Source organism: Rhinopithecus roxellana, chromosome 17, assembly GCF_007565055.1.
Source record: "Rhinopithecus roxellana isolate Shanxi Qingling chromosome 17, ASM756505v1, whole genome shotgun sequence".
Lineage (NCBI taxonomy): Eukaryota > Metazoa > Chordata > Mammalia > Primates > Cercopithecidae > Rhinopithecus > Rhinopithecus roxellana.
Window position 1 is genome coordinate 71,243,008 of NC_044565.1, and position 14,721 is coordinate 71,257,728.

The 14,721-nt window shown below is 47.7% G+C and overlaps 1 protein-coding gene across 1 annotated transcript in view; it reads right to left on the bottom strand.

The window, feature by feature from the left end:
- ALK (ALK receptor tyrosine kinase) overlaps window positions 1-14,721 on the bottom strand; it is a 767,947-nt gene that overhangs the window by 59,975 nt on the left and 693,251 nt on the right. Inside the window, exon 12 of the mRNA XM_030921204.1 lies at window positions 5,629-5,791. Within this exon, the coding sequence (XP_030777064.1) occupies window positions 5,629-5,791 (163 nt within the window). The remainder of the gene's footprint in view (window positions 1-5,628; window positions 5,792-14,721) is intronic.

Sequence of the window (14,721 nt, forward strand, 5' to 3'; positions counted from 1 at the left end):
ACTTTCTAAGTCACATGGAGCATCGGTGGTGGAGGTTGAACTCAAACTTAATTCTGCCTGCAGCCCATCCATCTTTGCCTAATTCCTCCATCTCTGACATTCCCTGGTCTGTGCCCTTTACAGCGATGGCTATCCATACAATTACTTTGGCAATTAATCATGCCTGTGACATCTCTCCTACTATTGTCTAGAACTTGATTGGCATTGTGGACTGTTATTAAACTTTTCTGTCCTGTGGTCTTTCTAGAGACTGTGAGGCTCCAGAGTCTCAGGCCTTTCTACCAGTCTAGTCAGTGCCTGGAACACAGTAGGGCTCCATGGTTCAGTGTCTGGCACACAGCAGGAGTGTTATGGCTCAGTGCCTGACATACGGTAGGACTTCATGGCTCAGTGCCCTGTACACAGTTGGGGCTGTATGGCTCAGTGCCCTGCACACAGCCGGGCTTCATGGCTCAGTGCCCTGTACACAGTAGGGCTCCATGGCTCAGTGCCCTGCACACAGTAGGGCTCCATGGCTATTTGTGGAGTTGAATGATGGTGTTATCTGGCTGCATACGCTGGTGCCCCAGGTAAGGAAATGAGTGCCATTGGTAGAGACCATCAGGAACAGCTGTGGTCCAGGTCAGCTGGCTCCAGCTGGGACTTGGGGCCTCTTGTCCATTATGTCTGAAGAGCAGGTGAGCTGTGTGAGGACTGCCATCAGGAGCTATGGGCTATACTTGACAAATGGTGTAATATGCTATCTGTGTGTGTGTGGTAGTGGGTGGGGGGGAGGTGGGGGCAGGACTGTGGGCTAAGAAGGATGCTGGTCCTAGACAGGTGGGAAGGCAGGTGGGCTGGAGGGGGAGAGAGGGATGAAGGAGGGGAGAAGTCAGGGAGAGAGAGGGGGTGGGCCGGGCTAAGTGCTGGTGCCTCTGCCTGGGGCAGACCACCCGTGGGCTCTCACTGAGTCCCCTGACAGACCTCTCAGAGCTGGGTTGTGCCATCGTCTGTCTCCATTTCATGACAACACTGAGGATGCTGTCCCCCTCCCCAGCACAAACCCCATAATCCACGTTCTTCTTGTGGCACTGCAGTGGCCTCCCACGCTCCCATCCGCTTCAGCCACCCACCCTCTAGACACCATGGTCACTCAGCACCACCGCCCAGAGGCCCCCTATCAGGGCCCTCTCGCTGCTGCCCTAGCCTTGCCCATCCTCAGCCACGCACGTGGGAGAGTGGCTGCGCTCCTTGTCCTCGCTTCCTCAGCCCACGCTAGAGTGTGGATGTAGGCTCAGCGTTGCCCCTGATCCCACATTCACTCAGTCCTCCTTATGCTGATCCCACCTCCTGAACACCTCTGGGCCTGTCCCCTGCACCTGACCCTGTCCTGGCTTAGTCCTTTTGACCCTGGCCTGAGTGACAGTGACTCCCTTCCATCTGCTCTCCCCACCTCCAGGCCGTTTCTCTCATTTCCAACCTCACGCTGTCACCAGGGGAAGTAAGAGGCATTTGGGGATAACACTGAAGCCCCAGGACCTGGCCCTGCTGCCTCCAGCCTCGGCTCCCCCAGGCCAGCTTTGCCTGACTTCTCATCAGCAGTACGTACCAACTTGTGCTCACTGCAGGCTCTGGCCACCCGCTTCTTTGTAGACAATGCTTAGGGCCTTCGAACTTAACCCAGGTGCCCATCTCCTGGCAGGAGCCATTCACCAGCTCAGCTGGGTGCAGCGCCTTTCCCCTGGCCTCCGCAGCAGCGCCTTGTGTAAACCTCCACTGTGGTTCTCTCCACACCCCATGGAGATGCCTGTGCACACACCACCACCACCATTGGCAGCAGTGCCTCTGGGGCAGGGCTGGATCTTAATCACCTTTGCACACTTGGTGTCAGGCATAGCATCCTAATGGGAGCTTACTATGGTTCCCTGAGATCTGCAGAGCAGGGGGAAAATGAAGCGCAGGAACCTGGACACACAGGACTGCATCACCTGTCAGAGGAAGTGGTAAGTCCAGGGCAGAAAAAGCAGGACATGGTGGGTGGAGGAGATGCGGGTTCCAGGGCTGCACCCAAGCCCCCATGCCAGCCTGCTCTCTCCTCCTGCCTGCCCCGCCCCCCCCTTCCTCTCCCTCTTTCTGGGCCTCTTCCTTTGTGGAGGTGGGCAAAGCTGTAGAGGGTGGGAGGTGGGCCCAGGATAAGTTACCAGCTAAGAGTGGTGGTGTTTCTAACTGTGTACATCCTGGAGGAGGCCCCAGGCAGTGGTGGCCCCCCTTGGCATGCAGCTGCGGCTTGGTCGCATTTGCTCCCTTCCCTTCATCTCCCCAGCAGTGGGCAGAGAAGTCAGCGGAGCAGTCCTAGTGCCAGGCCTCGGTGGCAGCCACGCCTCCAGGATGGGTGGGTTCACTAGGGCTCGGCTCCCACCTTTCTGTTTCCAAGCACCTTTTTCTCATGTCCTCTGGTGCGTCTTATGTTTTTTTCAACAGATGAACTGCACTTATTAAATAGCAATAATTACTATGGAGAAACAGTCTTCCAGAGAAAGGGTGCTGACTTCTCGGTCATATTCTGACTTGGGGACATTTTGAAGTGGTCTAAAAATCAAATCATTAACTGCCTGCTTCTTAGATTACTAAGTTATGTGACCAGTAGACTCAGGTCATCTAAGACCTGAGTCTCTTCCAAGGCCAAGGAGGAGGTGAGGGTCAGGAATATCTGTCAGAGCCTTTATTTAGTTAAAACACAAGTATTCAAAAACAACCATGACTGGCTGGGTGTGGTGGCTCACATCTATAATCCCAGCACTTTGGGAGGCCAAGGCAGGAGGATCACTTGAGGCCAGGAGTTCGAGACCAGCCTGGCCAACATGGTGAAACCCTGTCTCTACTAAAATTACAAAAATTAGCTCATGCCTGTAATTGCAGCTACTCGAGAGGCTGAGGTAGGAGAATTGCTTGCACCTGGGAGGCGGAGGTTGCAGTGAGCTGAGGTGGCACCACTGCCCTCCAGCCTGGGCAACAGAGCGTGACTCTGTCTCAAAAAGAGCAGTGACAAAAACCCCAACTGAGTGGCTTTTGGTTTTGGTTCTTCCATTTTGATATGGTCCTATCTTAGGCCAGACCAAAATGTCTCCTTTAATAATTTGGACACTTCAAAATGTCCTGCTTCAACAGAGGCAAAATTGCCAGACAGTGCTGGGGCCTGGAGCTGGCCTCATTCTCAATATTTCTAAGAGATGAGTGGAGACAGCTTTCTGATTTTGGCTGGGACTCTATCAACACACTGTGGAAATACTGTGGCACTTCATGCAGATCAGAAACCTGACTTGACTTAGATATGGCTGTGATTAATAACAAATGGGAAAATGAATTATTATTTAATAAGTGTAGTTCATCTGGCAGTCCAAATTTTTTCAGAACACAGGGCTCATCTGAGGAAGTCAAAGAGATGTCTTTGGAGACAGGAAAAGTCAGAAACTAACGCGTATGGGGTCGGTGTGTTCTTGGAAACACTGCCTGGCTGCTGCCTGCTGCTGGATAGCAGCATTGCTTCAGCTGATTTCTCCGCCCGTGGGCCAGGGAGCACCCACCACGTGTAAGCATTGTGCCAGGCACTATATATCACCTTTACAGCCCCTGCCTCTTACAGATGGGGAATCAGAGTCTCAGGAGATAACTGACCTGTGCAAGTTTGGAAGTGAGCTTGATTCACTGTCTCGGGGGAACACAGCCCAAGAGAATTCCCATGCAAGGGATCTCCCGACAGTGCGTCCCCCTCGGGGGACAGGGAGCAGGGGAATTCTGGCCAAGCTGGCATTGGAGTTGCCCTGGGCAGGGGTAGGACAATGGGCTCTTCTGGGGGCTTACTGTTGGGGTTCCTGTGCGCCTCCCAGCTGCTCTGCTTTCTCCTTCGTATTGCTTTTTGTATATGGGGTATGTTGGCCAATATCCCTTCAGGAGGCTGGGCCCCTCTCATAGCCTCTCATTTCCAGAGGCTTCCAGGAGGTCGGTGGTGGGCGATTCCTATGCCCTCCTTCCTTTCCTGTCCCTTCTGCCTTCTGCATGCCTCCCAGAGTCCAGGCATGGGCTTTAGTAGAAAGACTTAGAGCCAGAGCGCCCTGGGTTTGAATCCCAGCTCCATCACCGACTGTGCAGCCTTACATGTGTTGCTAAGCTCCTCCGACTCCAGGCTCCTCGCACGGAAACATGGAAACACCAACAATAATGCCACCCACCCTATGCTAAATCAGGAGCAACACCTGTGGGTCCTTAGCAAGTATTCACCTCCTCCTCTCCAGGAGTCCTTTCCCCTGCCCCGGGCCCCACGGAGGCTTGGCTCAGCAGGAAGGGGAGGTCTGGCTTGCTTGTTGTAGCAGGGCCAGGGGTGGTCCGGTGTCTTCCGGGATATTTACTGGGGGCGTGTGGGCACTGTAGCAGCTAATCTGATTGTAGCCAAATCTTGTTACAGCATTTCTGCCCAGAGTGCCATTTAAAAAGCACTTAGGGCTGTCCCTGTAACACATTTACCCTGAGGCCCCAGGGATGGGGCTGCCACAGGAAATGTTAACCTGGAGAGAGAAAACAGGGCAACTTGAGAAGCCCCTTTCCTTCCCAGGAGGCCCAGGATGTGGTGGATGCTGGAGGCTGCGGGAAGGGGAGGGGAGCTCATTTCCTATTGTTTCAGCCCCCGGAGGACATTGCTCCCACAAGGCATAGTGGTTTTGCTTTCCTTTTAACCTGCCCCGCCATGCTCCGTGGAGGGGCTGCATGAGGCCCTGCCCCAGAACTCTGGAGGTGGAGGCTGCTTCTGGATGTGTAACTGTGGGGAGGCTCCTGACTCTCTGAGCCTCAGTGTCCTCATTTGTAAAATGAGGATGGCGGCACTGGCCTTGCCTAGACATAGAGCTCATTTAGGGGCTTGCCAGGTTTATCTAAGTCCAAGACTTGATCGAGCTCAGAGGTTCTAAAAGGCTGCATCGACATCAACTTGTTAGAACTGTCAGTTCTCAGCGCCTGCTCCAGACCTGCAGAACCAGAAGCTCCAGGAGGGGGTCTTGCAATCAGGATCTCCACCAGCCCTCTAATCTTACCATTAGCTTCATTCGATGCCATGGCCTCAAAGTGGTCAAGTGGAGCTGGATCTCCTTGAGCCTGGCCCTGCTCTAAGGGAATACTGGGGGCTGGGGTAGGGTTGGGGCTGGGAGGAGCGTTCCAGCACAGTTTGCTCTGCTTACCAACAGTGAAGGCCCAGGAAAGGAGGTGCAAGGATAAGAGCATCAGTTTCAGGTGCATTGTGTTTCTGTTTCCCAAACATTTTACATGCACGCCTCATTTGAAGAGCATTAAGCAATATTCAATGAACAGGCCACCATAATTATCCTTATTAGCAAGAATTCTGAAGCTAGCTCATGCATGCATACCACCTCCAGCAAGAGCCCGTGAGTTTCTTGAGGACAAAGAAAACATCTTTTGTTGCCATATTTCACTATCCCATATCTCCCCATCTCCAACCTCTACACCCCACTATGGGCCTGAGTCTGTGGCCTTTGAACCTGGGCATGCCTGGGTACCCCAGGAGCATGTACCCATAGGCAAGACTCCAGGCCTCTTCAGGAGGGGTGGTCTGCCCCTCCCCTCCCCCTCTCCCATACGCACCTGTAGGTGTCGGTGGCTGGCACCTTCCAGATCTGGATGCCCTTCAGGGGGCCCTCGCTCCCCACCTCCACGCTCAGGTTGGAGTTCTGGTAGGCGTTGTTGCACTGCGCCTGGGTGGGACCATGGGGTCCACTGGCCCCACATGTGGTGAACAGCCAATGAACTGTGGCACAAGAGGAGAGGCAGTCACTTATGTGATCAGGCCCTCCCTCCCCCAGTGGGCCTCCCTGGGTGACCTCTGAGATGTCTGCTCCATGGCCCCAAACCCTCCATCCAAGATGGCACCAAGGTTGGGGAAGAAACACCAATCAGCCATCGAACTGGAAACTTCCGTAGAAAGTCTACTAGATACCAGACCCTGAGTCAGAGACAAAGATGGAGCAGACTTAAGATGGACCCTGGCCTTAAGAAGCTTATAGGCTTCTATGAGAGACCCAAAGGGATGCAACCAACAAAAATACAGGACAGCAAGAATAGCAAGCCACAGGAAGGCCCAGCCAACACTGCACTTGGGGAGTTCCAGGAAGGGGAGAAAGCCCCTGCCGGTGGGATAAGTGTGGGCAGTACCTGAGTCTTCTCCCAGGGTCTCACTGAGCCAAGCACGCTGCTGGGCAAACAACAGGTACTCAATCTATGCTATTGTTGACTGCAACTAACCTGCTCCCAAAGGCTTAGCATTGCATATAGGAGCCTCTTAACTTGGAGACAATTGAAAAAGAGAATTGAAAGCTCTGTAATGCTACATTGGCCCAGGGACCCAGGCCGGTGGTGGGAGCAGGAAGCCCTGTACTCCCGGGCCATGGCTTGGCCTGCCTGTCAGGCGCTCCCTAACAGACCTGCAGCAAGGCAAGGCAGGGCTCAGGCTCCTTATTTAAAACCAGCTTGCATTTGGAAATGCAATGAAAACAGCTTTCAGGCTCTCTATGCAACAGAGTATAAGAAATGGAAAAACAGGTCAAATTTGTCTTTGGTGCATGCTCCTCCTTTTCCCAGCCCCCCTCACCCGGTTCCTGGTGTTCTGTGTCCCACCCAATGTCCTTAGGTGGCCTTCTGGGGGCAACACAAGAACACTCAGCACAAACTGCCCCCCCACCCACCGTGGGCCATTTCCTTTCAAACTTTCTATCTTTGAGCCAGACCAAACCTTGGGGAGTTGTCAGATCTCATACTGGCCAGAATTCTAACATTTTTACAACCTATAAAAACCTTTAAAAAGGTGTTGTTGATAAACTACTTTTACTTAAAATACAAAAATCTTATAAGATTGCAGAAATTCCCTTGAAAGAGAGATTAAGTTCAAGTCTAAGGAAAATGATGGAAACATTAATTTGGGTGTGCATAATTTTGCTCACTAAAACAAAGTGAAAACATTTCTGAAGACTACACTAATTTAGTGATGCAAATATGAAAGCTTAACTTGGGTTGCTGATTATAAGCAATAGAATGAGACTGCTGTGGGCAGAGTTGCTAATCTGAAAACTGGGTCAGTTGTGGCGGGTTTTCGTCATGCTGCCCCTGGCCTGGAGTCTGGGAGATGGAAGTTCTGGGTGGGGTTCTAATGCATATGCTACTCAACACGGAGTCCTCAACACTTTTCTGGGCTTTTTTTTTTTTTTGGCAAAGGAAGATGTTGATTTCTGTTTGGTTTCTGAATGGTCATTTCAAGGGCTAGAAGGTAATGGAGCCATTCACTTTGGGTGTGAATGGCTGATTGTTAGTTTTCTGATTTTTTGTTTGTTTGTTTGACACAGGGTCTCAGTCTTGCTCTGGCTGAGGGCAGTGGGGCAATCATGGCTCACTGCAGCCTCGAGTTTCTGGGCTGAAGCAATCTTCCTGCTTCAGTCTCCTGAGTAGCTGGGACTGCAGATCCACGCCACCAAGCCCAGCTAATTTTTAAAACGTTTTGTTGAGATGGGGGTCTCACTCTGTCACCCAGGCTGGAGTGCAGTGACACAATCATAGCTCACTGCACCCTTGAAGTCCTGGGCTCAAGTGATCCTCCTGCCTCAGCCTCCCACAGTACTGGGATTATGGGCATGAATCACCATGCCTGGACTCTATTTTTATCATAAAGAGGGCAAACTTGCTAATTCAGACTCTTTATAAAGGCATTTTTAGCAGAGCTAGTTAGGCCAGTTGCCCTTTTACCCACTCCTGTGCCCAAAATATATATGTGGGCTGTGCTACATCACCACGTGAGGGGTGATGTGGAAAGAACACAGACTTTGAAAGCAGCATGAACACCAGGGTCTGGGGGCAGCTTCATCATTTATTGATTAGGGGATCTTGATCTAGTTCCTTTGTCTGTAAAAGAGGTTGGATTGGCATATTAAAAAAAAGCAAGGGGGTAGGAAAGTTTGCCGCCAAGTCCCAAACTCTAAAAATGTGAGTGTATCCTTGACTCCTGTCTGTACCCAAGGCTGGTGCTGTCCTGGACAGCAGGACATGTGGCCAGGGGAGTTTCTGTGAATATGGATCCCGTGCCAACAGCACCTGGGAATTTAAAGTCAGTGGGTTGGAAAAGACCCTGCATTGCCAAGACAATCCTAAACCAAAAGAACAAAGCTGGAGGCATCATGCTACCTGACTTCAAACTATACTACAAGGCTATAGTAACCAAAACAGCATGGTACTGGTACCAAAACAGAGATATAGACCAATGGAACAGAACAGAGCCCTCAGAAATAATACCACACATCTACAGATCAGAGCCATCTGATCTTTGACAAACTTGACAAAAACAAGAAATGGGGAAAGGATTCCCTATTTAATAAATGGTGCTGGGAAAATTGGCTAGCCATGAGTAGAAAGCTGAAACTGGATCCTTTCCTTACTCCTTATAAAAGAATTAATTCCAGATGGATTAGAGACTTAAATGTTAGACCTAAAACCATAAAAACCCTAGAAGAAAACCTAGGTAATACCATACAGGACATAGGCATGGGCAAGGACTTCATGTCTAAAACACCAAAAGCAACGGCAACAAAAGCCAAAATTGACAAATGGGATCTAATTAAACTAAAGAGCTTCTGCACAACAAAAGAAACTACCATCAGAGTGAACAGGCAACCTACAGAATGGGAGAAAACTTTTACAAACTACTCATCTGACAAAGGGCTAATATCCAGAACCTACAAAGAACTCAATCAAATTTACAGGAAAAAAAACAAACAACCCCATCGAGAAGTGGGCAAAGGATATGAACAGACACTTCTCAAAAGAAGACATTCATACAGCCAACAGACACATGAAAAAATGCTCATCACTCGCCATCAGAGAAATGCAAATCAAAACCACAATGAGATACCATCTCACACCAGTTAGAATGGCAATCATTTAAAAATCAGGAAATAACAGGTGCTGGAGAGGATGTGGAGAAATAGGAACACTTTTACACTGTTGGTGGGACTGTAAAGTAGTTCAACCATTGTGGAAAACAGTGTGGCAATTCCTCAAGGATCTAAAACTAGAAATACCATTTGACCCAGCCATCCCATTACTGGGTATATACCCAAAGGATTATAAGTCATGCTGCTATAAAGACACATGCACACATATGTTTATTGGGGCACTATTCACAATAGCAAAGACTTGAAACCAACCCAAATGTCCATCAGTGACAGACTGGATTAACAAAATGTGGCACATATACACCATGGAATACTATGCAGCCACAAAAAAGGATGAGTTTGTGTCCTTTGTAGGGACATGGATGCAGCTGGAAACCATCATTCTCAGCAAACTATCACAAGAACAGAAAACCAAATACCGCATGTTCTCACTGATAGGTGGGAATTGAACAATGAGATCGCTTGGACACAGGAAGGGGAACATCACACACTGGGTCCTATTGTGGGGAGGAGGTAGGGGGTATGGATAGCATTAGGAGATATACCTAATGTAAATGACGAGTTAATGGGTGCAGCACACCAACATGGCACATGTATACATATGTAACAAACCTGCACATTGTGTACATGTACCCTAGAACTTAAAGTATAATAATAATAAAAAAAGATTAAACAAATCATTACAAAATAAAAAGGGATTTCAGAGTGAAAAAAAAATAATAAACTCAGTGGGTTGGGGAGGAGGATGGGGGCAGGAAGAAAAATAAAGCCTCAGAAAAGAAGTTGGGAAATCCACTCCTCTCCTTATCTATAGTTCCTTGAAACCTGTTCTGCAGACCCAGGCTTTCCTTACAGCAAGTAGCCTGGCTGTGAGGGTGGCCTTATCAATCACAGGGCAGAAGCATGGCAGTTCAGTTAGTTAATTCAACCCTGAAAATGAGGGAATACATGTATCTATATAACATAGATAGATAGATAGATAGATAGCTAGCTAGCTAGCTAGCTAGCTAGCTAGCTATGGTCTGACTGTGTCCCCACCCAAATCTCATCTTGAATTGTAGTTCCCATAATCCTCATGTGTCATGGGAGGGACCAGATAGAGATAATTGAATCATGGGGGAAGTTTTCCCCATACTGTTCTCATGGTAGTTCTCACAAGATCTGATGATTTTATAAGGGGCTTCCCCCTTCACCGGGCACTCATTTTTCTCCTTCCTGCCATCATGTGAAGAAGGATGTGTTTTGCTTCCCCTTCAGCCATAATTGTAAGTTTCCTGAGGCCTCTCCAGCCATGCTGAACTGTGAGTGAATTAAACCTCTTGCCTTTCTAAATTAGCCAGTCTCAGACACGTCTTTATTAGCAGCATGAGAATGGACTAATACATATATGAATACATATTCTCTCTCTCTATATGAATACATATGTGTGTATATATATATTATTATTATTATTATTTTCTTCTCAGTAGTGTGCTAGGGAAGAGATCTAAAGGTATGGGCTTGGCACACTACCTGAGCATCTCACCCTCAGTAGGAACCACTTCAGCCTAGGTTAAGATTATTCTAAGGGTTCTGAAATATTCCCAGAGATGCTGGGCTTCTACTTCTACAAGGTGAGACATCTGCTGAGGGAGGAAGAGGGGTTTAGGCTTTGGATTCAGATAGGCTGTTTTCTCGTTCTGGATTTTGCTGCTGGCCAGCTGCGAGACATAAGGTAGACTGTACAACCTCTCAGCCTCAGTCTTTTAAATCTGAACAATTGGAGACTGTAAGACATACCACCTAGACTTTTGGTGAGAATTAGGTGATGACCTAGGCAAAGTGCTCAGCACAACATTCAGCATTAGAGATGCACAATGACTATGGTTTAAAACGTGTGTAACTTTGCATTCAAGTTTTCACTGTGGGAAGCAGATATCCAATCTCAAAATTTATGTCCCCCATTTCATAAAGGATAGACTCCAGGGTCATTTCTCAATAAAAGGGACCTGTATTTTCCCAATTTAGTGGACATATATTAGTCTCCAGTGGTTTCCATACACAAAATTTTGTTTTGATTTTCAGTGATTTCAGATGGATGGGCCTAGAGAGGCAACACTTTCTAAAGTGGCTTCCGTGGGAAGAGAGGATTTGCCATCCTGTGTCAGAGCCATGATTTATCTTGCCAGAATTCTGTTGCTCCCAGCAGCCTTCAAGGCATGGTGGTCCTCCTTGCCTCGGATGGCTCTGACCCTCATAAATCTGCCCAGAGTTGCTTGGAATCAATTTATGATTTCCACTGGCACCGCCTCTGGGGGTATGGAGTTACTGAGTTTATTGCTCATTGTACGAGGGCTGTCCTGCTTCTCGTGTGTGGGCTTGTCCTGCTCTAGCTTCATTCTGCTGGTTCCCTTTGTCCTTACTATCTGCAATCCTGTAGTCATCAGAGAATGTCACAGCACAGTGGGACCTTGCAGATCTCTGAATTCAGTGTTTTCCAAACCACCTGAGGACTTTTCACATATGGATTCTAGGGCCCTGGAGATTCAAATTCAGTAGATCCTGGGTGGGGATGAGAAGGCAATACTTGAAATATGTAAAAAACATTCTCAAGAGAATCTAATACTCAACAAGACTTGTACATTAGTCTTACATACCTAATTGTCCAGGTGGAGAGACAGCAGGCTAGGGAGCAGAAGTGACTTTTCTGAGCCTATCAGTACTGGAGAAAGAACCAAAATTGAGGGTTCCTCCTTCTCTGTCCAAGGGTCCTTTGGGGGTGATTAAACCCTTCCCAGATTTCTGCCTTGAAGACTTCCAAGCCTTGTCAAATTGTCCCTACATGAGTCCCTGATCCACCTTGTCTTTTTCAGAACCTTACGTAATACCAGAATCTGATTTTTGTGATTGATCCATCAGAGCTGTGGATACCTGTGACTTTGCATAAGGGGACTCTTGTTATTCTGTTTTGTTTATAGTGTCTCTCTGAAGCTGCTCCATACACTATTGACCTCTCTTAGCTGCGCACTGGACTGAGACTTGCCAGGGACAGACTCTCATTAATTCCACATCCTTGCCCGAGGGGTAGGCTCTTGCTTTAAGTAGGAAGAATCTGGCAGGTACTTCGGGCAGGGGAGACACGAGATCAGCTCTATGCTAAGACAGGTTGAGTCAGAATCATGAGGAGACAGGTAGATCCTAGGTTGATTTTCAAAAGTCTTGCTGAAGTGGAAGGCAATGGGCACAACTTTGTGGATCAAAGTGAGCAGGTTTAAAACCCAAGAGGCAAGAGAATTAGCAAGAGTGGTTCCAGGGGACAGGAGGAGTCAAGGTGAGGCTTGATCGCCAGGTAGAAGCTGTGTGCTTCCTGACTTGCCTTGTCCTTCTTCCTGGGTAAGGAGTTGGGGTGGGAGGCTGTACCTCAGGCACCTGAGAGGTAATCTCCACTCACAAAAGGGGCGAAAACCTCTCAGTGTTTACTGTGCACCTAACATAGGCCAGTCACTGCGCTTTCACATATGCATGAAATGCGTTATGCTTGCTGCAACTTTGTAGTGCTACAAGTGGAGTTACAGTATTCCCTCTAAAAATCAGGAAATTCAAGTTCAGAGGAGTTGAGTGGCTGGTCTGCAGCATACGAAGTAGATAACTGGTTACTCCAGGAACTAAATGTAGATCTTCTGAGTCCAAGTTCAAGGCTTGAAAAGGGGCTTGGCTCCCCAGGAAATCCCTAGGAAACACTTTTGAGTGTTTGTTTTTTCTTTTGAAATCCCTGAGCCTGGGGCTCAGTTCTAGCCAGGACAGACCATATCAAGGTTGCTCAGGCCCAGAGAGTAGGCAGGCCACTATGAGGGGACAGGTGAGAGTGTGGTCAGTGTACTGAGGTGAGTGACACTCCATCCCAGAAAGTCCCGCAGTGGCCCCTGTAGTCACTTAGCCTAGCGCAGCGTGGGCTGTGCAGGGTCAAAGGTATCAGCCAAGCAGAGCAGGTACTCAGGGTGAGGCGCTGGTCCCCAGAGAGGACCTGGGAGCAAGGCAGTGTCATAAGGGAAACCTAGTAACTGGAGTGTTTACAAGGTCAGTATGCAGAGACATTAGAAAGAGAGACTGTGTCATAAGCAATAGGATAAAAATCTCAGTTTTTGGAGAGAAGATCAGCACAGTGAGACTAGCAGTGAGGCTGGCTAGATGCCGAGCAGATAATCTAAGGGTCCTCATATCTCCCCTGCTGAGGGTCTGCTTTGGTCCCTGAAGCCCTATGGAGCTGTAGGAGGATCGAATGGTCTCCAGGGAGGATCTGGGATGGGGGGCAGAGGAGGGAGGTCACCTGCCTCTTTCCTCTTCTCTCAAACAAACAAACCAACCTATTTTATTAATACTCATTTATGAAAGAAAAAAAAAAAAAAGAACTGCCTTATCTCTTTCTTACACATACCACATACTGGAAACATAGTTTAATACTCATTCACATCTAAACTGCATAAAGAGCTCACAAATATCAAAATACTGATTAGTTATAGACAGTTGGGTACAGAAAAGTCTATTAAGCACTGGGTTTCATTTTAAGTACATTGCAGCACCCTCCAAGAAGAAACAAATCAATTAGTAATAAACAGTACACCACTAAAAAAAAAAAAAATAGGCTAGACAGTGATTGTCCTGGTTTTATTACTGTTGCTAAGCCATCTCATCTGTTCAATTCAATGCAAAGAAATAAAGCATAATACAAAGGAAAGTAAGTTCTCGATCATCACTATTAATCACAGCAGTAAGGATCTGCCTCAGTTTGGAGGCCTGTGTGTATTGTACCACAGAAGAGCGCTCAATGCCTCATGTGGATCATTTGTGCAATTTTTATTCAGATCCATAGCATTGAATTTCATCCACATCCATTGACTGAACTAAATGCCATGGATGCTGTGGCATACAGAATCATCTTGATGGGCACCCTAGGTCTCAGTAAATAAAAATCATGACCAAAATCCAGGCAAATATAATAATTCACCCATTTCTTTTTTTGAGACAAAGTCTTGCTCTATCACCAAGGCTGAAGTACAGCAGCACGATCTTGGCTCACTGCAACCTCCACCTCCTGGGCTCAAGCAATCCTACCACCTCAGACTCCAGAGTAGCTGGGACCACAGGCACATGCCACCATGCTCAGCTAAATTTTAAATTTTCTGTAGAGATGAGGTCTCACTGTATTACCCAGACTGGTCTTGAACTCATGGGCTCAAGTGATCCATGGCCTTCCAAAGTGCTGGCATTACAGGCATGAGCCACCACGCCTGGCCTCCATATTTTCTCTTTTTGAAGAAACTGGGCTATTTGACCTGCAGCATTTCCATGAGTCTGAATTTTGCTGAATCCTTCTCCATGGTGCAGTTCAACATGTTCCCTGTCCTGCAAATTGCTAACCAGATCCTTTTGCAAGACTACAGGTCATGTTCTTTCATCAGGAGATATTTTGTGTCTGATTATTGCTCTCTTTTTTCATGTTAGCACTTATCAAACAAAGCTCAATGCTTAGATGCATTTATTTATTGCAAGTTGCAAAATAATGTTATTCTACTTATTTACCTCTTTTCTCATACATTAGTTGGAATATATTTATAAAAAGATGTTCCCCCTAATCTACTATTTGGGTTACTGAGTAATATAGTTCATGTAGAAAATGCAGAATAAATGCTCAATTCTTTCTCCTTACGTATACATTTCAAGATACTGAGCTGGTTCTCTATCATCCTCTGAAGCTGGTCAATTA